The 24680-nt window shown below is 32.0% G+C and overlaps 5 protein-coding genes across 6 annotated transcripts; 3 read left to right on the top strand and 2 right to left on the bottom strand.

Annotated features, from left to right (window-relative positions):
- Window positions 1-40: 40 nt before the first annotated feature.
- On the top strand, window positions 41-11052 carry LOC143179295 (uncharacterized). Its single transcript, XM_076378454.1, is given in 17 exon segments — window positions 41-549; window positions 615-757; window positions 853-954; window positions 1038-1162; window positions 1241-1448; window positions 1451-1611; window positions 1689-1805; window positions 1884-1999; window positions 2081-2123; window positions 2215-2394; window positions 2488-2695; window positions 2766-3641; window positions 4032-4168; window positions 4260-4416; window positions 4505-5242; window positions 6669-6749; window positions 10917-11052. Coding segments are annotated over 15 exon segments (3330 nt in total). The 5' UTR covers window positions 41-549; window positions 615-631; the 3' UTR covers window positions 6705-6749; window positions 10917-11052.
- Gluprors (Glutamyl-prolyl-tRNA synthetase) lies at window positions 5988-13131 on the bottom strand. Its single transcript, XM_076378489.1, has 13 exons — window positions 12585-13131; window positions 12095-12277; window positions 11610-12022; window positions 11183-11534; window positions 10901-11072; window positions 10407-10808; window positions 9889-10339; window positions 9586-9825; window positions 7540-9522; window positions 7047-7448; window positions 6596-6987; window positions 6374-6517; window positions 5988-6295 (listed from the first exon to the last, which is right to left on the bottom strand). The coding sequence occupies exons 1-13, from the start codon at window positions 12625-12627 to the stop codon at window positions 6130-6132; spliced, it is 5343 nt and encodes a 1780-aa protein (XP_076234604.1). The 5' UTR covers window positions 12628-13131; the 3' UTR covers window positions 5988-6129.
- Window positions 13131-18310, top strand: Pkd (serine/threonine-protein kinase D3). Of its 2 annotated transcripts, XM_076378466.1 has the most exons (14): window positions 13131-13584; window positions 13673-13765; window positions 14309-14587; window positions 14663-14794; window positions 14877-15082; window positions 15157-15436; window positions 15506-15663; window positions 15749-15810; window positions 15894-16023; window positions 16109-16241; window positions 16314-16496; window positions 16566-17312; window positions 17383-17468; window positions 17544-18310. In XM_076378466.1, exons 3-14 carry the CDS (start codon window positions 14323-14325, stop codon window positions 17655-17657), a joined length of 2496 nt encoding a protein of 831 aa, XP_076234581.1. In that variant the 5' UTR covers window positions 13131-13584; window positions 13673-13765; window positions 14309-14322; the 3' UTR covers window positions 17658-18310. The 2 variants fall into 2 exon arrangements, with proteins under 2 accessions (XP_076234581.1, XP_076234590.1); XM_076378475.1 differs by lacking the exon at window positions 13131-13584 and having other exon boundaries at window positions 13634-13765; window positions 16314-16493.
- A 2228-nt stretch (window positions 18311-20538) lies between these two features.
- On the top strand, window positions 20539-21710 carry LOC143182934 (uncharacterized). Its single transcript, XM_076384268.1, is given in 5 exon segments — window positions 20539-20651; window positions 20721-20967; window positions 21059-21243; window positions 21245-21479; window positions 21561-21710. Coding segments are annotated over 5 exon segments (930 nt in total).
- A 132-nt stretch (window positions 21711-21842) lies between these two features.
- On the bottom strand, window positions 21843-24668 carry Dhap-at (dihydroxyacetone phosphate acyltransferase). The gene is made up of 6 exons (XM_076385569.1): window positions 24091-24668; window positions 23591-24001; window positions 23001-23508; window positions 22644-22927; window positions 22306-22559; window positions 21843-22223 (listed from the first exon to the last, which is right to left on the bottom strand). The coding sequence occupies exons 1-6, from the start codon at window positions 24380-24382 to the stop codon at window positions 21894-21896; spliced, it is 2079 nt and encodes a 692-aa protein (XP_076241684.1). The 5' UTR covers window positions 24383-24668; the 3' UTR covers window positions 21843-21893.
- Between the last annotated feature and the right edge of the window lie 12 nt (window positions 24669-24680).

Genomic DNA, 24680 nt, shown 5'->3' with positions numbered 1-24680 from the left:
ATTCAATCGTTTATGATTTCTTGTAAGAGTAGTGTCCTTTCACGCTTTTTCTACAAAATTTCAATTAACCACGCGATAGAGGAAAGTTGTGTTAATCAGAGTGAAGGAACATATTAATGGAAAATCCATATCACTCTCGAAATACGTGATCTGCTGTTAAATATTCCGTTCGATGTCACTTCGCGTCCACGCTTTTCCCGCGCAGTGTTATTTTGAATATACATAACTCCGTTATTGAATGATAAAGTGAGCCTGTTATTAATGAATACCTTGCTGAATTTTAGAAATTTCCTCCACTTCTTGTTGCTCAGTGTCCACGTTGTCCGTAGACAAGTATTTCTCGAGTTATGTTAAATGCTATATTCTTCAGTTAGCATTATGACCATTTATTTTGTTGACATTCTACAAATTGTAATATCATCACACCTATTCCGTTCGAGAATCTTTTGATGCACACGTAAAACATTGCATTTTTACTTTAAGTTAGATAAGTGTATATCCAGTATACATATCTAGTGCCACCCACAAGTTTAGAGGAATATAAAATATGTACGTATCATGGTATTATACCGGCTTCACTGACTTTTTACATGTTCCATCATATTCTTTTTTAGATTTCTGAGTAGTTACAATGTCAAGACGTAGCAAGTCATCTGACCAAAATGTCTGTTGTTTTTGCGGCTCATCAGAAGACAATGAAGTGGAGTTTGGAAAATTTTATAGACATGGAAACATTGTTACACATTATTATTGTTTGGTATTACTTATTATAAGTGTTTTCTATGTGTTGAACTGAGACTAATGTGATACTGTGTAGATAAATGTTTTATTCGTGTATGTAATACTTTTTAGCTGTTATCCTCGAATATGGAACAAAAGGGTCAGGATAATCAAGGCATTTTAGGGTTTTTAGAATCAGATATACAGAAAGAACTTCGTAGAGGCAAAAGATTGGTAAACAGTTATATAAAGATACAATTTTGATGAATTATTGAATCATTAACTAATTATGTAATTGAAATTCTTTTTTTTTTAAGGTATGTTCTTATTGTAAGAAAGCTGGTGCCACTTTGGGGTGTTGTAATGTCAGGTGTAAACAAATATTTCATTATCCCTGTGGGCTAAGGGCTGGAACCTTAAACCAGTTTTTTGGTGAATTTAGGTATGATCTTTGGCCATCTTTTGTGTATAGTTTGTTCTCTTAAGAAAAAGTATATATTATTATGTTATAATTGTTTAGATCATTTTGTGTAAAACATAGACCAAAGCAAAAAATAGATATTGAAGTCAAAAATGAACTGGCACAAGACAGTGAAACAGTATGTTATATATGTTATGATAGTGTAAATCCTTGCGATGCAGTTAGTACAATATGGGCTCCATGTTGTAAAAAAAATGCTTGGTTTCATAGAAAATGTGTACAAGTAAGATACAGTAACTTTTCAATAATTACTTCATTTTTTAAGCACATAGAAACATTTATTTATGAACAAAATTTGTACTTTAGCAACTTGCTGTGAGTGCTGGATATTTCTTTAAATGCCCTTTGTGCAATGACAAGAAATCATTTCAACAAGCAATGTTACAATTTGGTATTTTTATACCTTGTCAGTAAGTAAAAAATTAATTACATATTTTTTATTTTAAGCATTGAAGTTAGAGCAATGAATAATAGATATTTTTTTCAGAGATGCCTCTTGGGAACTTGTGCCAAATGCATTTGAAGAGCTTTTATACAGGCATGATCAATGTGATGCTCCAATATGTCTTTGTCCTAAGGGTAGAAAATACACAAGCTTAAATGCGTAAGTGAAACTGTAGTTTGGTCTTTAGATAATGGTTTTTAATTTTCATTTTTTTATTCTGCAAATATATTTTAATAGAAAATGGGAATTAACACTTTGTCGAACTTGTGGTTCACAAGGAATTCACATGGCTTGTGGACACCTTAAATGGGCCAATCCTACTTGGGAATGTTCAGAATGTACTACCATACTACGTAAGTTACTTGTGAATGTTTTTTCTATAACACAAAATTGTCAATAAAGGAATATTCTTATACAATTTTCCTTCTTTACAGATAAATCCAAAGATTGTACCAGTTCAAATATAACTACATTACAGTAAATATTTATTCTTGTTATTTGTTTATCACTTTTAAGTACTTCTAAGTTAGACAATATTTTTTATGTATGTGTAATTGTTTTTAATTAGGAATGGTTCTGACTCAGAAGATAGCGACAGTGATATTTCTGTTGGTAAAGATTCACCTGTACCATTTACATCAGTAACATCACCTCTTAGTACTACACCAGATATATCTAGTATTAAATTACGTCCTGGTCCACGAACGTACAAATTAAAGCAACTTAGATCAGTCAAAGAAACGCAAAAGTTAGTATCCATAAGTTAAAAAATATTGTAATTTAAGTGTATCATGTTGATTAGCTGGCAATTAAATAGTATGCTACGAACTACTCATAATAGGTATGCAACCTCGGAGTTGTCGCACATAGAAGAATCTACGAGTAAGGAAGATACTTCAGTGTCTACATTAGGCTCGTCATCAATAACGAATAGAGTATCACATAATTACGAAGAATATACTAATCCGCTGCCGAAGCATTCCAAATCGTCGCCAACTGCCTCAGTTAGTACTGATATTACATTTAATAGCGATGATGATATTATAGAGGTAAAAATAAAAGTTCATTAGATCCCTATGATAATAATATTATGTACTTATACATGAATATATTTTGTAGGTCTCTACTAAGAGTTCATTGAATAGTACAATTATTATTGCTAGTGCCAATAAAGCTGAAACTAATGATGTTTCTCAATCAGAAAATACGAACAAAGACAAAAAAAACAATTCTAGTCCATTTAAAACGAGAAAATTATGGGATACAGATAATTTTAGGGAAAATGTTAATGATAACTCTTTGACGAGTAATTCAAATATTACTGAAAATAATTTTTTAGAGGAACTTAGTTCACAAGATGCAGAAAAATCGAATATTTTAGAAGAAGTAGATTTAAGACAAGAAGAAGCTAATTACGCTTGCAGTGATTTTCTTTCAAATATTAAGATAACGAATGTAGTATCTTTAGCGCCTGAAGAGTTTGAAAATGCACCATCCTGTAAGGAGGTACAGGAAGTGACTGATATTAAATATTTGGCATCAGAAAGTAGTAATGATGCACTAAATAATAGTTCGCCGTCTCAGCCTTTATTTGCTCAAAGTGTTACTTTGGATTCGAGTTTAAAAAGAAAAAGCGATATTGCTACGCTGACTTTAATAACATCACCCGTTGATACACTTAAAAAAATGAAAAGAAACATTAATGTACACGAAGAAGGACAACAATCGTTATTTAGTTCTATAGATCCTAACAATACTATGGATTATGTTACACCTGTGAATAGTACTACTACTTTGATACTGAATAAAAATGACGTGCAAGCTCATAATAACAATCATGCAAGTTCATTTAATTCAAATAATGATACAGTGTCTATAATTCCTTCGTCTTATAACATGAAATTCAAACAAAAAGATGACAATAACATCACATATGGGACAAATGAGCGGAATGAAATATTAAAAAACATAAATACAGAGCCGTACACAACAAATGTAAGTACTAGAATGTATCTTTTTAATTTTGCCTTTATTAAAGAAATATTTTCAATTTTATTTATGTATTTATTTTTTTAAATTGAAAGTTAAAATGATATATTCTTTTTGTACCCTGTGCAATATATAATGCAACAAATATTTTATTAAAACATATGCATTAGTTACTTAAGTTACATAATTTTGATATAACAAATATATTTTTTTATTTTCAACCAGTAATATTATTAAGTTTTTTAATAGTCTTGAATGCATTTAATTCAAAGGGTAAATGTTATGTATTGCAATTTAAAGATTCATTCTAACGAAAAAGTAGGGTATGGGGATTGTATATTGCTGTGTAAATTTCCCTATACCTTCCTTTCAATCTATAATTTGTAATTCTAACAGTGTGACGGGGATGCAGGCACAAGTCCTGCTGCTCAATCAGGAAACAGAAGCAAAATTGGTACCGAAGAACATTGTAACTACTCCCATTCCACACCTAATAGATCACAGAAACTGGACAAACGGAGAGAAATCAGGATGTAAGTATCATAAATAGTGCTTACGATAATTACATCTTATATCGTCAAAGTCTATTTCAATTGAATGAATTACTAACATATTAACTTGTAGGGCAACAAATTCAACCTTTGGAACAACGAATAACGTGTCCAGCAGCGTTCTCCATCAAAGAAAAAGCGGAACTGAAAGTCATCACTCTCGATTGATATCAAAATATGTACGCCTACACGACCTTAAATTTCGCATATGTAATTCAAACAATTTACAGGTAAATATACTTCCTTTTACTATCATCACTGATACAAATTGAAGTATCTTATAAAAAAAGTTATAGGATTAATTCTTATCTTATGCAGATGATTTTGTATGATAAGTTCCTTGTAAATATTAATATGGAGAACACAGTTGCCATGAAGGATACTAGGTTCGATACATCTACACGTGATACGGTACAGCAGAAGTTTTTCAAAGCACAAAACGAGAGTGCCTCGAGTTTTAAGTCTGAAAATATTATACACAGTACTTCAGCCATGTCCCACAAAGACAAGGAGAGATATAGTTTACACGTTGTTAATCAATCTGATAATTTTCGCGACGATGCAAAGGAGAATTTAGATCCAGTAACAACGATTTCCTATAAAAATGTAGCAGACAGTTTACCTACGAATACAGCTTTAATCATGAACAATTTAACCGTTTCTACAAACAGCACTAATCAACATGAAGTTGGAAATTCAACACAATCTATGTATAACATACCCAATGTAATTGACGATAGATTGTGCAGTGGAGAAAGTGTTAATCGAGTCAATGCTGAGAACATTTTCAATTCAGAAACAACAGCTAGTACAATGCCACGGGCTGCCATGAATTCTAACAGTGGACACCTTGAAAGTAATAATGATGCAGTACAGGATATTCCAAATTTAAATTCTGCTCATACAACGAGTAACATGATTGAAAAATATAATGTAAAACTAATTACGAATGACGATTCTCTTGACTTGACTAAATTGTGTCAACAACATTCGTATTCTGAGGATCATATGTATTGTAAAACAGAGAATGATAGCACGAGCGAAACGGACTGTAAGGTAAGCATAGACTTGAAGAAACTAGAAAACTTCATCGATGATAATCCAAATTTATTTTTAAAAGTCAAAAAAGAGGATGATGAACGATATTTTAATACAGAAAAAAATAATTTATCAAATAGACTTGTAAATTCCGCGACAGATAAATCGAAAGGTTTTGGAAATTTTACGTTGTCCTTATCTAAAGATAAAATGATAGAGTTAAGAAATCGTATGAACAAAAATACTGAAAATATCAAAGAGTTAATGGTTACAGACAATTTAGTACAGGATAGGTATATAAATAATTCTTTATCTCATAATCAAGTGTATGATTTAAAACATACTAGTGGTCATTTTGAAAAACAAAGTATTTGCAATAGATAACACTACATAAATATACATATGTATATAAGAAAAGAGTATTTTAATGCTTATGAAAGTATTATTTTATGGGAATTAATAAAAAGAATTACATTCACAAAACTAGATACACATATTAATAATAGAACACAATATGTAGAACTGCACATGTGCATAACATTAAGAATTTATTATATTATTGTTTTAAAAAATACAATACTTAGATATTTTACTTTTATCAACTTGTAAACAGAGAAGATTGTACGTATTCACAAAATAAATTTTTGATTATAAGTGTACAAAATTAGAAAATTTTAAGATATTTTATATTTATTCAAGATAAAAGTAAAAGAAATAAATAAAGGGATTTGAGAAGTAAACTTCATCAAGATGAATATAAAATGATTTAATTTTATATTTAAATATGCATTGTAAAATACATCAGTCATGCATAGTATTTCAGTTTAATAGATAAGTAGTATTTATACAAACATAGTAAGACTTCTAATTATATATTAAAGACGTTTTCTAAAGTGATCAAGACATCAATAGCTACGACCAAAGAGTGTATAAAATTTAGGCTTGTTCTGACAATTAGGATAGATGCACTTTAGCTTATCAATAGGTATTGATGAGGCTGGTTGCTTGAAGGGTATGCAAAGACTTTTTGCACCCATTGAGAGTGTTCCAGGTTCCTCTCCTGTGTCCTCTCTGTGAGCATAAAAATATATATGGAATAAAAACGTTAGTTAAATTACTACTAATATAAAAACTTCGTGTAAGAAATACCGTGCACTATCGGCTTTAATGTTATCTTCACATGACGGTTCTCCACAAAATGGTGATAAAAGTATGTTCTTTTTATTAAGCTCAGAACAAAACTCGTCCCAGTTCTCTACTTGTTTGATGTGTTCATTTAAATTTTGCCTTGCTCTGTTAAAGAGAATATTGAAGAATTTGTGACAACGAGTTGAGAAACATTGACAATCTATTATTCAAAATGTTACTTACTTAGCAAGCATGTTTGATTGTATATCAACCAATAACGTTTGTAATGCAGAAACTACTTCATTTCTGTTCGCAGTTATCCTCTGGGAAGTATCTCTACGCACAAACGTAACTTGATTCTTTTCCAAGTCCTTTGGGCCTAACTCGATTCGTACAGGTACACCTTTTAATTCCCAATGATTAAACTTCCAGCCAGGAGTACGATTACTGCGATAATCAGCTTTTACTCTAAGCGCTTTCTCTTTTGACAATTCATTCAATAGTTTGTCACATTCGGCAGAGAGAACATCTCTTTGCTCAGCTGTTGTACTCGCTGTGATACCACAAGGTACTATAATTGCCTGAATGCAAGCTACATTTGGTGGAAGTACTAAACCTTTATCGTCTCCGTGAACCTATAGAAAAAATTCTTTGTTCATATAAATACTTTCAGGTTCAAGTAAAGAATATGTACCATTATCATAACACCAATCGTTCGAGTCGTTAAACCCCATGAGTTCTGATAGACGAACGTCTTCTCATCCCCTTCTACGGCACCTTCTACTTGGATATTAAACATTTTAGAGAAATTTTGCCCAAGGTGATGACTTGTTGCTCCTTGTATCGCTCGACCGCTTGTTGAAATAAAAGCTTCAATCGTAGTAGTGTAATTACTGCCAGCGAATTTTTCTTTCTCAGTTTTACGACCCTTAACAACAGGAACTGCTAATAAATCTTCGTACACTCTAGCATACATGTCTAAAATTGCCAGTACTTCTTCGTCTGCTTCAGCTTTGGTAGCAAAAGCGGTGTGCCCTTCTTGCCACAAAAATTCTCTTGTACGCAAGAAGGGTTTGGGATCTTTAAATTCCCACCTCTACGACAAAATAAAGGAATTTCATTATATTATGATTTTTTAAACGCGAGATGAAAATTTTTAATATAACGATACTGTAATTTATATTTACCACTACATTGTTCCACTGATTAAGCTTTAGAGGAAGTTCTGTATCGGATTTTAACCACTTGGAATAGGCAGGATACATTACAGTTTCTGATGTGGGTCGTATAGCAATCGGTTCTGCCAAATCAGAGTCTCCACATTTTGTAACCCATGCTACTTCGGGCGCAAAATCTGATATGTGGGCTTTTTCCTTCTCTAACACTGTTCGCGTAACGAAAATCGGAAAATAACATTCCTGAACGCCCATTTGCGTTATTTCTTTATCAATATATTCCTTCACTATCTTCCAAATAGCGAAACTCCATGGGCGGAGAATATAACAACCTGATACGTCGTAATACTCAATCATACCACTCTTGGTGATAATTTGAGAATACCACTCAAAGAAATTTTCCTCTTTCTTCGCCTCCATTCCCAATCTAGTTCCAGTCTTACTGATATCCACATTCTTTGGACCTTCGCTTTTAACTACTTCTTTATTTGAAGTTTGCTTTTCAGCCTTGGGAGCGTCTTCTTTTTTCTTCTTTTTAGATGTTGCATCAGTTTTCGTTGGCTTCCATTCTTGACCAGTTAATGTCTTGTAGTTACTTTTTAAGTCTAACAAAACTTTTACTTCTTGATCGATGATGCTTTTATCAGCTTTAGAATCTTTCAACTGTCTTACTTTATCTCCTTGTTGCTGTATGTTTTTTAACAGTTGATCAGCATTAGCGTTTTCTGTATTTGTTGTAGTAGTTGCTGGAGTAGGAGATGGTTTCCAGTCTTTTCCAGTTGCAGCTTTGTAATCTGATTTTAAAGATAGAAGTTTCTTTACTTCTTCATCAATTACACTTTTTTCTGCTTTTGAGCTTTTCAATTGCCTCACTTTGTCTCCTTGGTTTTGTATAGCCTTAGATATTTCTTCACAATTAACTGTTGTCTTATTTGCTGCATCAGCTACTGTATTATCGACCACCTTTGCCGCAGGTGTAGAACTAGATGGTTTCCATTCCTGTCCAGTTGCAGCTTTGTAATCTGATTTTAATGATAGAAGTTTCTTTACTTCTTCATCAATTGCACTTTTTTCTGCTTTTGAGCTTTTCAATTGCCTCACTTTGTCTCCTTGGTTTTGTATAGCCTTAGATATTTCTTCACAATTAACTGTTGTCTTATTTGCTGCATCAGCTACTGTATTATCGACCACCTTTGCCGCAGGTGTAGAACTAGATGGTTTCCATTCCTGTCCAGTTGCAGCTTTGTAATCTGATTTTAATGATAGAAGTTTCTTTACTTCTTCATCAATTGCACTTTTTTCTGCTTTTGAGCTTTTCAATTGCCTCACTTTGTCTCCTTGGTTTTGTATAGCCTTAGATATTTCTTCACAGTTAACTGTTGTTTTATTTGCTGCATCAACTGTTGTATTATTAACTACTTTTGATGCAGGAGTAGAACTAGATGGTTTCCATTCCTGTCCAGTTGCAGATTTGTAATCTGCTTTTAAGGATAAAAGTTTCTTTACTTCTCCATCAATTACACCTTTCTCTGCTTTTGAACCTTTCAGTTGCCTTACTTTATCACCTTGTTTTTGAATTTCATTATGCAATTCATCGACAGCCAATGACTTATTCTGTATTACATTTTGATTTTCTGTAGCTAACCAATCATTACCCGTTTTACTTTTGTACTCAGTTTTTAAATTTGCCAGACGTTGCATTTCCTGATTTATCTTTAACTGTAACTCTTTGATTTTGCTTTCTTGATTAGCAATATCTTCAAGTAATTTATTTTTATCAGAATCATTAGATACTACTTGTGAGGACTTCTCCAAGACTAACCCTGGTTTCCATTCTACTCCTATAGACTTTTTATATTCTGCTTTCAAGCTTAAAAGAGTCTTCACTTCTGCGTCAATCGTAGCTTTATCTGCCTTCTTGGATTTTAGATCGCGTACTTTATCACCTTGTGCAATAATTTTCTCGTTGATTACATTTGCGTCTTGTACTGTATCCTGAAAATAGCAATGGTTAAACAAATATTTGGACATTGGTATTTTTGATATTATTGGACATACATTTTTCTGAGCAGATTGTTTAACACAAGTTGGTTGTGCAGTGGTTGCAGTGGATGTAGCTTTCGTTGTAGTATGTCCATCAGGTATATGGAATAGAATTAAAGGTCGCTCTTTAGAAGAAAATACACTAGGAAGCGCATATGGCACATCGCAACGGAAGAATCCTTTTCTCTGTAATTGAATTATTTCTCCTTTCTTTACGCGTTTCAACTCTGCTTCCCCAAGCATTCGTACCTCCGTCTGAAATGTTCATTAATTCACAATAATGATATCCTGTATTCATCTTACCAAATGAGAACTTACTCTCGTGTCTTTTGCAATGAAATCCTTGTAATCGTCATCCTTTCCCAGAACTGGTTTACTGATGATATGATCAAAGTAAACAGCATAACATGGAACTAAATTAGCTTCACCTACATCATTGTCAGTTTCAGAAGGTATCGCCAGCCATGTAATTTTCAATGTATTTTTATAATCTTTATTCTCTAAATTCAATTTTCCTGTTACTTTTTTAACTACGCCACTTTCCTTTTCAATTTTTTGTATTAGTATGTTCCCCCAATTGATGAAGGTTGTGTTTTGGCCTTCAACTAACACATTTGCATCATCTCTTTCTATATACAATAGCGAATTTGTTAGTACTTGTTTGGTACCCTTTGACGGATCTTTTGGATGATTTTGAACAGTTAGCCATTCCTTTTTTGCATCAATTATATTCACTGGGATGAGTTTGTCATAATCCAAGGCCGTGTACCTAAAAACAATCATATTAAACCAATAATCTATGTATTTTCCTTTGAATCTTTTTTACTGCAACATACCTAGTAGCGACTGGATCAATGACTTTTTTGTTGAACGACCATATTTTATCCCATTCCATAAAGACAACAGATCTTGAACTGCCTTGAGCAATTATAAATTGCTTCAATCCTTCAACTGTCATTCCTCTCCTTAAAATACCTCTTACTGTTGGGAAACGTGGATCGTCCCAACCATCAACTAGACCTTTATCAACAAACCAAGTTAATTTTCTCTTGGACAACACTGTATTAGTCATGTTCAAACGTGAATATTCCCATATGTAAGGGCGCCTCAATCCTAGGGCATCAATTATCCAATAAAACTGATCATCTCGGTCATGATATTCCGTTGTACGTAAAGTATGCGTAATATTTTCTACAGCGTCAACAATGGGGCAAGCAAAATCATATGTTGGATATACCCTAGTTAAAAATAAATACGTTTGGTATCAAATACGAAGATGTAATAAAGCTTCTATATAACTTTGTCCACTTGTTCAATACATAATAGATACTTGTATTTCGTTCCAGTTCGAGGATGGGGCTCCAGTTTGCACCGATAAATTGTTGGATCTCGCAAACATCCATTCACTGATTGATAATCAATTTTTGCTCTAACGCAGCATTCCTGCCCCTTGGAAGTACCCCGCTGCATTTCGTTCCACAATTCGAGATTTTTCTCAACAGCTGAAGCAATAAATAAAAAATGTTACATTATATTTACACGTTACAAAATACAATTATGTATTTTTAAGGTAATACTTAATTCGTCGATTCTTTAAAAGTCTAATGCTTACAGTTATTCCTATTTGATGACATTAATTTTTGTTCCCGTTGTTCTTTCATTATATTCGCAGGAGTATCGTCTACATACGCTTTTCCCTCTTTTATTAATTTAGTACAGTATTCCAGCATTAAGTCAAAGTAGTCAGAAGAGTGTGTAAATCGGTCTGGTTTAATCTGTAATAACTCTAAATCTTCTAGGATAGCTTTCTCAAACTCTACATTCTCTTTTGCAGGATTAGTGTCGTCAAACCTCATAATAAGTTGTCCTTGAAACGTTTCTGCGTAATACTGATTTAATAAAGCTGCCTTAGCATGACCAATATGTAGATACCCACTTGCTTCTGGTGGAAAACGTACTACAACCTATTACAAGAATAAATAAGACCATAAAACTATTTCACAAAACTTCTTAAAACCTAAACTTTTAGAGATACTTACTTTACCCATTTCTGCACCAGGCAAATCGATAAATTTGCCTTCCTGCTTTCTTTGCCCATTTGCTTTGCTGACAGTTTTCTCAGATTGGACATTCTTGCAAACAGGCATAGTAGCATTCTTCTTAATCGAGGATAAAACCTCTGTAACAGCAGGCAGTGAAAGCATTTGTTTATACCATCTATGTATATTCTCAAACTTTTTCTCAAACTTTGTTAAAAACTCCTTGTCTAAAAGAGTACAAAATACATGAATATCAGCTAACGTTAATTGTTTATGGACCAACCAAGTGGTTGACATCAGTGCAAGATCCAAGTAACTCAATGCACTCTCTTGTAATGACAAGGATCCTAATGGCCCAATAGTGAAGGACAACCAGTGATCAACCTCAGTTTTTTCACGTGGATTGACACCACCTAAATAAAATATACAGTTAAGTATCTGTAATAAATAATATAAAGAATATTTATGTTTACATATATATTTACCATAGAGGTCTGTGTGAATAGTTCTAGCAAAATATCGAGAAACATCATTACTCCTCTCTCCCAACACTTTGTTTTGGCTGTCTGTTAATCGAACATTCCCATTACCTTTCCAATCATTACACCATATGATCTCTACCTTTTCTTTGTTTTGGGTGTTGATTATTTCTGCTACAATGAGGGCATCTGTATAAATAAAAAACACAGGTATTAACACATTACTTTCTTTAAAAATGTTTCTACTATTGTATATTATGCAAAATTACATGAAACTTGAAGAAGTTTACATCAGAAACATGTAGTTCGTGTCAATATATAAATACGTTAAAAAATAGAGAATATAATGGAAAAGAAACTGTTAAAAAACATATTGTAATTACTACTAATTACTGTAATCGGCAAAATGTTTTGAGCATCTGTTTCATGAGCTCCATTCCGAACCACTTCAAATAGCCGCAATCTTCGTAATCATAAATGGAGCAATGTAGCTTACCTGTCGGAGGATTCGTAGAATTGACAGTAAGCTTATATACCATTTTTATATGTTAACTTTCGGCTAAAAAATTGCATTCATAAATAAGCTTGCGTAGGTTAGACTTTCTCTTCCACGTGCACAAAGCTGTCCACTTATAGACAGTTGTATTTGTATTAGTATTCGCGAGTTACATACAGAGTGTCTCAGAAGTAAGGATCTCAATTTCGTAAACGAAGATAAAACGAGAAACTTAAGAAAAACTAAAATATTTCTTTACTTTTTCATACTTTATTAATTAATTCAAACACATCATTTTCATCCCATTCCATTGCATCACATTTTAATCTTATTTTTATCTGTAGAACACACCGACAAAAGTAACAAAGTTTGAACGATAGACTATAGAATACCCTATATAGAATTTCGCTAGTTGTTATTTTCAAAGGACAAAAATCCAAAGATTTGTCTAATCATAATTCAATCAAGTGCTAGACGTTTATTCTTCCCGCTTCTTCGTCACCTTTCCCTGTACAGTTATCTTCCTTTGCTTTTGATTGGATTAATCCCATCGTAACGTCGATCCCCCTTTTTCCCATTCATTTTTGCGGCTAACGCGCCAGGCGCGTCAGGCAAGATAAGAGTCTGTGCGAAAAACGCGCCAGGTGCGTTGGAGGATACATATTTGTCTAGACGCTCGTTGTATCCTGCAAGAGAGAGAAAATCAGGTCTTCTAGCCGCACAGAACGCGATGTTAATACTCGGTACACCTATACATCACTAGTTTCACGTGCTGTGTGTATAGGTATGCGGATGTGCGTGTACAGAAGTGTGGACCATTCGTTCAAATCTTCGCAGGTTCCGCGATCGTTTTCTCGTTAATGGTTTACGAGTATCGAACAGTCTGTTAAAAAATGACGGTCTATTGACACGTTAATAATTTAATCTGCCACCTACGCGCAAGTACGCCGCTGTTACATAGAAGGGAATATATATAACAGACATAGGAGTATACGTGAAGGTGGGTCGGTCACCTGGAGATAACTGTAAAATGTCATCAACGAATGTATGTCAGGCATGGATTTGACGCTGTTCGGTGACACTTGTAGGATTTGTTATCACGCTAATTATGTTCTGTCGATGTTAATTTGATCGGAAGGAAGGCTACTTCGAGGCGACGTCTATCATCGATTAATCCGAGTGTACGTAAATATAATTATTTAAATAAACAGACACGCTCTGTACCGTTGTGATGGGAAACGACAGCATCGGTTTTGTTCTCATGCGCGCTGGAAATTCATATGGGCCGAATATGTTTTAAATATGGGAAGCGTTTGTCAATCTGATAACGGTTTAACCGGTATATTTATCGTTTGTTCGGTAATATTTTCTAGCCTCTTTTGATCCAATGCGTTTCACATGTTTGATACGAGTAAATGACGTCAACCAGGAAAGAAATACGTTGAATCCCTCAGGGACGGCGTCGGTACGATGTACCGACTCATCATGTTTAATAAAATTGTATATAATATATGTAGAGTTTATTTATAATAATTACATGTGAAATAATAAATATATTGCCACCAGCCACTAGGAACAAAAAGTTGAAAAAATAAATTGAATGATTTAACTGGTTCTGTGACACGAATATTACTCAGTTAAAAGAAATGAAATTGTAATTAACATATTGAGTATAGTTTTGTTATAATGATATTTTGTTTTAATAATGTATTTCTAAATTGCAGGTAGCATAGACAAGATGGAGGGACCAGAAGTAACGTTTTTATTTCAATTTGGTTTGACTCGTGATACAGTCACAGTTGACAGCAGCATATTAACACTTAAGGCTCTTAAAGAATTTGCCTGTGACTTTATAAATACCAAGTATCCAGAGCATGGTTTGAATCACTTATTTGAACGACTGCTTTTATTTAAGCATGACTATAATTCCACGAATATTCTACAACTTATTACAAATGCAACAGAGGTTGTTGATGAAACTTTGGTGGAAATTGTTTTAACTGGTAAATTTTGCACTTATTTAATATGATTTGAATATTATGACAAATAGTAAGATTGCTTTTTTAAATCTGTTGTAGCACAAGTGCCAAATGAAGAAGTTCCCATTCGCCCTCATGCTTTAACTGTCCATTCCTATAAAGTTCCAACATTCTGCGATTTTTGCGGTGAAATGTTATTTGGTCTTGTTCGACAGGGCCTAAAATGCGAAGGTGATGATAACATATAACACAATACTATTTCTACATTAGTTTATTAAATAGTTTCATGCAATTGTTATATTTTATTTTACAGGTTGTGGAATGAATTATCATAAAAGATGTGTTATTAAAATACCTAACAATTGCTCACATGATGCCAGTCAAAGAAGACGTAGTTCGGCAATGTTGAATGTACCTAGATCCCCAAGTCAAGGATCTACCAGTAGTTTGACTAGTATCAGTGATGATAATCATAGTACAAATAATACGCCGAACGTGAGCCAAACTAATAGTACTTTGGTAAAATTTTCTATAACATACAGCTTTCAGTACGCTTATTTCCTTGTATTAATGTAATAATTTTTTGTGTATAGACAATACCAAGTATAATGGCTCCGAAACAATCTCGCTCTCCTTCATTGGGAGGAAGACCAGTATGGGTTGAACGAGAACTTGCAGCACGTATAAAAATTCCACATACATTTGTAGTGCATACCTATACTAGGCCAACTGTTTGTGGTTTCTGTAAAAAGTTGCTGAGGGGTTTATTCAAACAGGGCCTACAATGCAAAGATTGTCAGTACAATGCGCACAAGAAGTGTATTGAAAAAATACCTAAAGACTGTACTGGAGAAAATCCACGAGACAATACAGGTTTAATTATCTTCTTCATTTATGTAGATTTAATTAATGAATTTCGTTTTAATAAAAATCATAATATAGGTAACGAGTATCCTGATAGTGGTGTCGGTAGCGAACCAGAAGGAAAATGCGATGGTAGAAATGAAGAAGGCGATGGCGATAGCGATGCCGAATCTCCGTCACCTCCTCAACATTCATCTTTTGCTGCAGACGAAACGAAAACATCTGAGGATTACACTGTAAAAATTTTTTATAATGGAAACTGTTAAATAGACAACTATTGTGTGTAATAATAAATAATATTTATTTAGATTATTTTTATAGGATCAAGTTCCAAGCAATGATGATATTAGTTATGATGAGTTTCAAAAATCACGACCATCAAGGTAAATTACACTGTTTTGGTTATTGCATGTATGAATCTATTATTCAATTAATTTTCTACTACACATGATGTTATTGTTAACAGTTGTAGTTCCACGCCAAGCAATAATATTCCTTTAATGCGTATAGTGCAGAGCGTAAAACACACGAAACGACGCGGTTCGAAAGTTTTGAAGGAAGGTTGGATGGTCCACTTTACAAATCGTGATCCAGTGGTATATAATTAATACATAAATACGGAATTATATGTACATAGTAGAATAATCAAATTAAAAATAGATATATTAATCTTGTTTACAGAGAAAAAAACATTATTGGCGACTTGATACGAAAGCTATAACACTATTCCAGAGTGAAAGTAGTTCGAAATATTATAAAGAAATTCCGCTGACTGAAGTATTATCTATCGAAAGTGCTAAAACATCTCGTTCAAGTGCGTAATTCGACAAATAAATCTATCTTATCTGTATCAGGAATGTTCAAAATGTTATTTTATTTTTTTTAGATACAATGCATTGTTTTGAACTCAAGACTGCCAATATTGAATATTATGTTGGGGAAGACCCTTCATATGGAGAAAATTGTGGACAAGTTCCACCCCCAGAAAGTGGTATTGGAGCTCATGTAGCAAGATCTTGGGAAACCAGTATTAGACAGGCACTCATGCCTGTTACTACAGTATCGAGTAGTATGCATTCCTCTTTCTACATATACAAAGTTATTATAAAAGATATTATTAATTTCATTCTTGTTCCAGGCCAGGAACAATCTACAGAACCCGAAGAAAATATTACAGATATGTCTCAGTTGTATGAGATCTTTCCCGACGAAGTTTTGGGTTCTGGTCAGTTTGGTACAGTATACGGTGGTGTTCATCGTAAAAGTGGCCGAGCAGTTGCGATAAAAGTTATCGATAAATTACGTTTTCCTACAAAGCAAGAAGCACAACTGAAAAATGAAGTTGCTATCCTGCAGAATCTCTCACACAGTGGAGTTGTTAATCTAGAAAGGATGTTCGAGACTCCCGAACGAATATTTGTAGTTATGGAAAAATTGAAGGGCGATATGTTGGAGATGATATTGAGCTCGGAACGCGGTCGCCTGAGTGAAAGAGTAACTAAATTCTTAATCACTCAGATATTAGTAGCACTGAAGCATTTGCACAGTAAAAATATAGTACATTGTGATTTGAAACCTGAGAATGTGTTGCTGAGTAGCGACAGCGAATTCACTCAAGTAAAATTGTGCGATTTCGGTTTCGCAAGGATTATAGGCGAGAAAAGTTTCAGAAGAAGCGTTGTTGGTACTCCAGCCTACTTAGCACCAGAAGTATTAAGAAACAAAGGTTACAATCGCTCCTTGGATATGTGGAGCGTTGGCGTTATTATTTATGTATCTCTAAGTGGTACTTTCCCATTCAACGAGGAAGAAGATATTAATGAACAAATACAAAATGCTGCTTTCATGTATCCACCTACACCTTGGCAAGAAATCTCCTCCGATGGTATGCAATTCATTGATTATGAGTGGTATGTCTCTATATTTGTTTGATAATAATTATTGTCTATTTTTAGCAATCGACTTAATTAACAATTTGTTGCAAGTGAAACAAAGGAAACGTTTTACTGTAGATAAAAGTTTGCAACACGTGTGGTTACAAGTAAGCTGTTACAAAATCTTAATGAATTTTTTAATATTAACATTGATCATAGTTAAATATTATTTTATCCTCTAGGATTATCAAACATGGTGTGATCTGCGAGAGTTAGAGGCAAAAGTGGGATATCGTTATTTAACTCACGAAAGCGATGACGCACGATGGCTGGCGTACAGCAATCAGCAAATATGACAGAATTCTCCGCCTACTATAAACATCGAAACATTACCAAATAATTTATCAATACATAAAGGCTGGGCTCGTTGCGCTCGAGCCACGTTGCGACGTTTTATTCGTGCCTGACTTGAACAAGTTCATAAAAAGGAGTACAATTTTAATTTTCATTTCAAGTGTTGGAATATTTGATAATAGTAAAGAACAGATCGTCATTGAAAGGTTTATCTTCCAACATAATTTTATACAGAGGATAAAAATTTAAATGACATTCCAATCAGACTGCAATATGTAAGTAAGACGCTAAAGAAATGATTATAGAAGATGACAGCAATGTTTATATAGAGTTCTAGAACAATTTTAATAAGGAAGTTGAACATGTTTCACTATTGTGAGGTATTCATTGTCAAGCTCCATTACAGGTGACAGACTTTTAGAGATATTTCAGGAATTAGTACTTACATACGTAACATACTCGTGACACTTACAATTATCTTTTTTATTATGAGATAAGTAATTGTTTCGTGCTTTTTCATCCTTTTAATAGACATAATTATCGGTACATAATACTTTAAAAGTAGTTTTAAAATATCTTAAAATGGGAGGTACATAATATATCTTCCAGCTTAACGTAGAATTCAAAATGAAGCATGTTTTATAACTATGCAAATATTGCTTAAACCTAAAACAAATAGATTTAAATAATATATATGTAAGAATATATAATATTTAATCTTTTTGGCATTTCTCTACCATTAATGAAAGTTAGAAGAGAGATTACTTAAGATTATCTTAAAAGCTTTTTTAAAGTACTTAGATTAACATATATAAAATGATGCTAAATGAAATCAAGTTTACTATATTACATTTTTTCTCTAATATTCAAATTTATAACTTAAAGGTTTTAGTGTCTATAAGTTTTTAAAAACTTCAGTTTGAGTATTTAAGGCGTGACATAAAGAATAAACTACGAATCATTTACTTATACATAATAGTAAATAATACGCATCGACGTGAAAACATTGTTTCCTAATGCTTCCAACTTTACATGAAATTGTAAATTATACAAACATGCTTTTTCGTTCATCTTTAAAGGGAAAAGTAGTGATTAAGTGAGTACATTTCATATGTAGTCGAAAATTTATCATAAATATTCCAAAAGATGTTCTACATACAGTTAATGAACATAATTGCTATTGTGATATCTTTTGTATTAGAAAATAGTGAACAGAATTTGTTGAGATTGTTGAACTAGTGATATATAATAGAAAAATGTGAAATCTAGATTTTATATGGATTTACTGTTCTGTTTTATTGGAGAATATCAGTTTTTTTCATTCCATTTTATTGCAAAGAAGAAAACACATTCCATTACGAACATGAAAAGACAAAATATTGCTTTAATTTTTTATTGTTAATTAAATTTGTCTTAAAAAAAGTAATAACATATTAATGATAATATTAGTAAGAGTTATTAATATTTTTTATTACAGCAAAGTTTTTAACTATCAGTAATAGTGAATTATAGCGATAGGAGCAATGTTATATAAAATAACAAAACAAATTCTGCAAAAGTAATTCATCTTGCATTATAAAATCAAATATTTACAATTGTAATCTCTGATTATTTAATTAGTTATATTCCAAAGACTGAGTTTCTTTTGGGTACCAATTAATATTTGGAATTTTAATAAAAATTATGTCTGTGCCCAATAGTATATGAAAGATCTGAACATAATGTGTTTCAGAATAATTTTCATTTTTTATATTATATTTTTCTACAAAGCAGAGATTATTTTAATTATACATCAATTAATTAATTGAATCTCATACATATAATCTATTTAAAGTTACAAACTTTACGTTTGAAACGATTATTTTATTTTCTATTAAATATTTGATTTACTTATGTTTAAGTAATTTATACATGATATATGGCCTATATTATTAAATACTTAGTTTGAAAAAATTATTTTTGTTATGTAGAACACGCAGTATATTTATTGCATCATTTATCCTTGTGATTGCAAAATGTCTCTTTTTTTAATACCATAATAAAATTAAAGAGCTAGCTAGGAACAGTTGATACAATGTCTTTTAGATATTAATACATGGTTTATATTTTATAATAAATTTTAAAGACAGATTATAATTTTAATTGTATAAAAGATTGTGCAATATCGACAGATATTATTATAAGCATTTTATGTACGCATAATATAGCACCAGCAATGGCCTGGTGCATAGTTACTACGTGTCTGTTGCATGTGTTTTGCAATATTTCTTGTATGTGTTGAATGTACTTTTATCTACATAATTATTGTAGAAATAATTATTTGTATATATATTCTACACTTAAAAATTTTTTATTGTTTAGGAGATACTTTAATATTTTTTACATAGACGTTCAATTTTATAAGAACTAACATTTATTTTTCAAACTGCATTTATATCACATAACTACAATAACATAGTAATTAACAAAGGAAAAGTACTTAAAAGAAAAGCAGTAATAATTTATAACAGATATAATCTTAAGTAAAACTAACAAATTTTCATAAAAATATTGAAATGTTAAATCACTACTGTACTTATTATAATAATGTGAATAAATAAATTATTAAATATGGAAAACTTTATGTTTCTTTTCTGTTCCAGTTTGTGTAAATTAGATATAATTGCAACAAACTTAATCTTTCATCTTGTCCTCGTTAATTCTAACAGAACTTGTAGCTGAAATAATGACATCCTGGTTCCTATTGTCCTTGTATTTGAGCAGGGTCTCAGTTAGTAACTATACAACTTAAGTACACAATATCTGTTCATTTATAGGATATAAATTCACACAGTTCATGAATAATTATTCTATATTCTTCTTGTGTATCATTAATTGGTAACAATGATACTGACAAGTATATTGAGCGCGTTGTGTCTCGAAATATTTGTATTGGATACTAGTTTAGCGGAGTGGATAGATATGCCTCAATTTTCCGACGAGAAGAAGGTGTACAGGTAAAAATAATAAAGTTATATTATAATCGATTAATTATTTTATTAAAAACTTTACATTTTTTTGTATAGAATACCCTCCTCAAAACAAGATCACTTTTATAAATTTACTCAAAAAGACGCGTTAGATCAGTTCCCCTATGAGTACCACAGTATCATTCCTAAAGACTTGACAACAGAACTAACAGTGATTAATAGAAATGATAGCTACATCTCTGATGAATTTACACATTTGGATGAATCCCAGATTAATACAAATTTGAATGAAGATGAAACATTTACAACTACCACTGAAAGTTATGATGAAATAACAGAGAAGGTAAACAGAAAATTCTTGTCGTAAATATAACTTTTAAAAACTATAAAAACTGATAAACACTCTCTATTTTATATACATATATATCTTTAAGGAAAATACGAGTGAGGATAATTCGAACGAGCCTTTGGTCTCAAACGATACAGACATCTTAAAGTATTTGCCAGTGGATATACTAAAAAATGTTCACCGTACTTTAACGTCGCAACCTACGTCTAACGAAGGAAAAATTCTGTTTCTAAAAACGTTTGAAAAGACGTTAATTACTGAAATAGGTAACTGAAGTACAAATGAACGAAATTAGTAAAATACAATGAATAAGTATTACAACTTTTTTTTCAGAATCGCGACTTACACAGGCTATAACAGGTAATCGACAAAAAAGAGGCACTGATCACTATGATCATTATGGCTACGATCACCACGAACATGCTACAGGATTTCCTTCCATAGAAGGTGCACTGATGGCTATTTCCTTTCTCACATTTGCAGTATATCTTGTTCGTTTAGTTATGGTAATTAGCTAATTGGATATTTATGACACAGTATTACAAGCAATGATTAATAATTGTTCTTATGTACAACAAACTTTTCAGCTGTTATTTAGAAACATGAACAATTCTGGAATGAATACTAATGGTGCTACTTTACTTGTTGGCAGAAAAAAGAGATCTATAAATGTACTCGATGAAACCACAGCTAAAATACTCAATGGCATTGAGAATTTCTCCTCTAATTTTAAGTAAATTCATAACTGTATTATATTAATTACTTTCTAATAAAATACTATTAGTTTTAATATATATAAAAAAAAAAAAAAAAACAATCGTATATCGACTAGATAAATGACAATAAAACGAAATGCCTTGTCTGCTTAATAAAATTCAATGTGATAAATGATTCACAAACCATTTTATATGATCTTAATTTTATAATTTAGCTTGAACAGCTAATGGCGATGCAGGCAGTAATAACACATTAGAATATAAACCTGGTGGTCGTTTTAACGAAAGATTTTGCAGTTGTGCAAGAATTATTGCCAATCGAATTTTATCAATTTGATATGCACCTTGTTGATCGCATGATACCAAAATGCCTTGTGCTATGAGAGTCTGTATTGTTGTATTGTATAAATCAAGTGACAACGAATAGGGATGTTGTCCCCATCCACTTCCTTCAAGAAACGTGACTTCTATTCGTTTCTGCGCATCAGTTAGAACGTCTTGTACTGTTACACAAACTGATTTGGACTCATCCCACTGTAAAAAAAAATTAATCGCATTTTAGAGATTTTACAATATTATTAATACAAAATACAAAAAAAATATTTTTCGTGTTTACCTCAAATAAAACCAGACATGTAATATATATTGCATCTATAAATGGCAATATTACATTGTATAAAAGAGAAAATACTTTCAAATTTTTTCCTTGTATATATGTATTATCTTGAATACTTATGTAATTTTGTTTGAATAGAAAGTTTAATATCTCGTCCCATTCGTCTTTTAATAAAAACTCGTCTTCTATTAAAGGCATTGCAAATTCTGTACTTAGTAATGTTCTCAATAATGCATATCGTTTAAAACCAGTTTCTATGGAACAGATGAATATAAAAATGTACGTTTATTTTTCTACACATATAAAATAATAAAATAAATAAGTGATTTTAATATTACCGACTTCAACTCCTTCCATTCCTATTGCTATTACGACAATGGCTGGTTTTACCAAAAATGCTAAAGTAGGATTTAAGTAAATGGAAACATTGATAACTGAAACAGCTATTTGCATGGTTTTTTCTGATAGAGTGTGCCCTTTCACAGACATAGTACTTTTTAGCTTTGTTGATCTGTGTCTTCCTTTGAGTCTTAAAACTTTTGATACATCAAATACGAGCAATTCTTCATGAGGCTTCAAAGTACTTAATACCTCTTCTTTCACATCATTCACATGAACTAATCTACACAAAATGTAATTTACAATAATGAATATAATATTAAAATATCATTGATATTTGTTAAAATAATCCTTACCCTTCTGTGCATACTGTTGCATTGAAATTTCGTAAAATATCTTTACACCACAAGTAATCACTAATTAAGGTGTCCAATGTATATGGATCATCAGGATACATTTGAAATCTTTCATTGAATAATAAAGCAATTAAGTTGAAAGGCATAAGAATTGTATTTTTTTTATGACAATCTATTATACGGTAAGCCAAGTCTTTGGTAACAGTTGAATGCAATTTTGCATAAGGTGACAACACTCTTGCTTTACGATCTTTCATATTCAAAAACTGACAAGCAGATATAGGCTCACCAATATTAAAAAATACACGACCATAAGCATAAGGTTTCTGCAAAATGGATAAAGATTGAAAAAGACCAGTTGTTGATTCTTTTGGTTTTGGTACTCCTAAGAGTTCATATGAGAATAATAATTCTTCTGGTGGTCGCTCATAACTAATACTTATCGGTATAAAATATATATCAGGTACACTGCCTTCTAACAAACTCTCCAAAATCATAGATAAAAGTCCTGAAAGCATTACCAAATTTATATCATGTCTTAAATGATCAATAATTATCAGGGAATATCAAAATTGATGATATTAGCTTACCAAACTTTGGTGCTATACTCTTCAGATTCCTACTTCGAGTACCCTCAATGAAAAATTCTATTGCTCTATCACTATGTTTTACCAGAGACATAATATATGATTTGAATATTGTTTTATATAATAAATCATTAGAAAAACTACGTCTCATATAAAAGGCTCCTGTTTTTCTCAATAATTCTCCTATTATGTACATTTGATAAAAATCCATCCCACTTGCAATATTTGGGAGTGCCATATCATAAGAAAACAAGACATATGATAATAATATGAAATCCAAGTAACTTCTATGCGTGGGTGCATAAACATACTGTATTTGAGATATTTGCATCTCTTTTTTCATCCTGACCATTGCACCTTCATTTATGTAAATGCTTAGGAAAATTCTTTTGAGAACTTTGGTAATGATTACAGCTGAAATTTAGAGTTAAATTTACTACATATCCATTCTAAATTTCAAGAAATAGATAATGTCTTAATTTAAACTAGAATCTTAAGTTTACCTAACCAGCGGACAGTGGCTAAATGTGCTTTGCTGGCCATTTCATTTATCATCATCCATGCTTCCTTTTGAATTTCCCTTATGTTCACTTGGCGTACTGTAGCCAAATATTTGATTGTTGACTTAACTTTGTCAGAATTCAGAACTGCTTGAATCATTTGATTTCTGGAATATCTGGACTCTGGTGCAAGCTTATGTGGTAACAATGGATCCGTAGGTCGAGACGCCCATAAAATATCACAATCTTTTCTCCTCGCAAATAACAGATCCACAAATTCTGGGTGCTGTTCCATTTTGAAAGTAAAGACACTATGTTCCTTTCATCACCTTACAAACTCGTTTGTAATATGCAAATGCCTTGGTAAAGGCGCAGTGCCCAAGCAAAGTCCAACGGTCAATTATTTCAAGTATAAAATTAAAATGACAACCGAATTTTTCATACAAATGATGTGTAATATATGTAAACAACATACGCGCTCATATTTGCGTGTCTATAGGTTACTAAGCCGACAAATTGTATCAAATCAAACTTCAAACACGCACGTGATAAAAAATTTCAGCAAGTTTATGAATATTACATACACACTCATG

The sequence above is a fragment of the Calliopsis andreniformis genome, chromosome 1, assembly GCF_051401765.1.
Source record: "Calliopsis andreniformis isolate RMS-2024a chromosome 1, iyCalAndr_principal, whole genome shotgun sequence".
In the NCBI taxonomy this organism is placed as follows: domain Eukaryota; kingdom Metazoa; phylum Arthropoda; class Insecta; order Hymenoptera; family Andrenidae; genus Calliopsis; species Calliopsis andreniformis.
The sequence above is the reverse complement of the archived record's forward strand: the minus strand, read 5'-3'. Positions and strand labels throughout refer to the sequence as shown.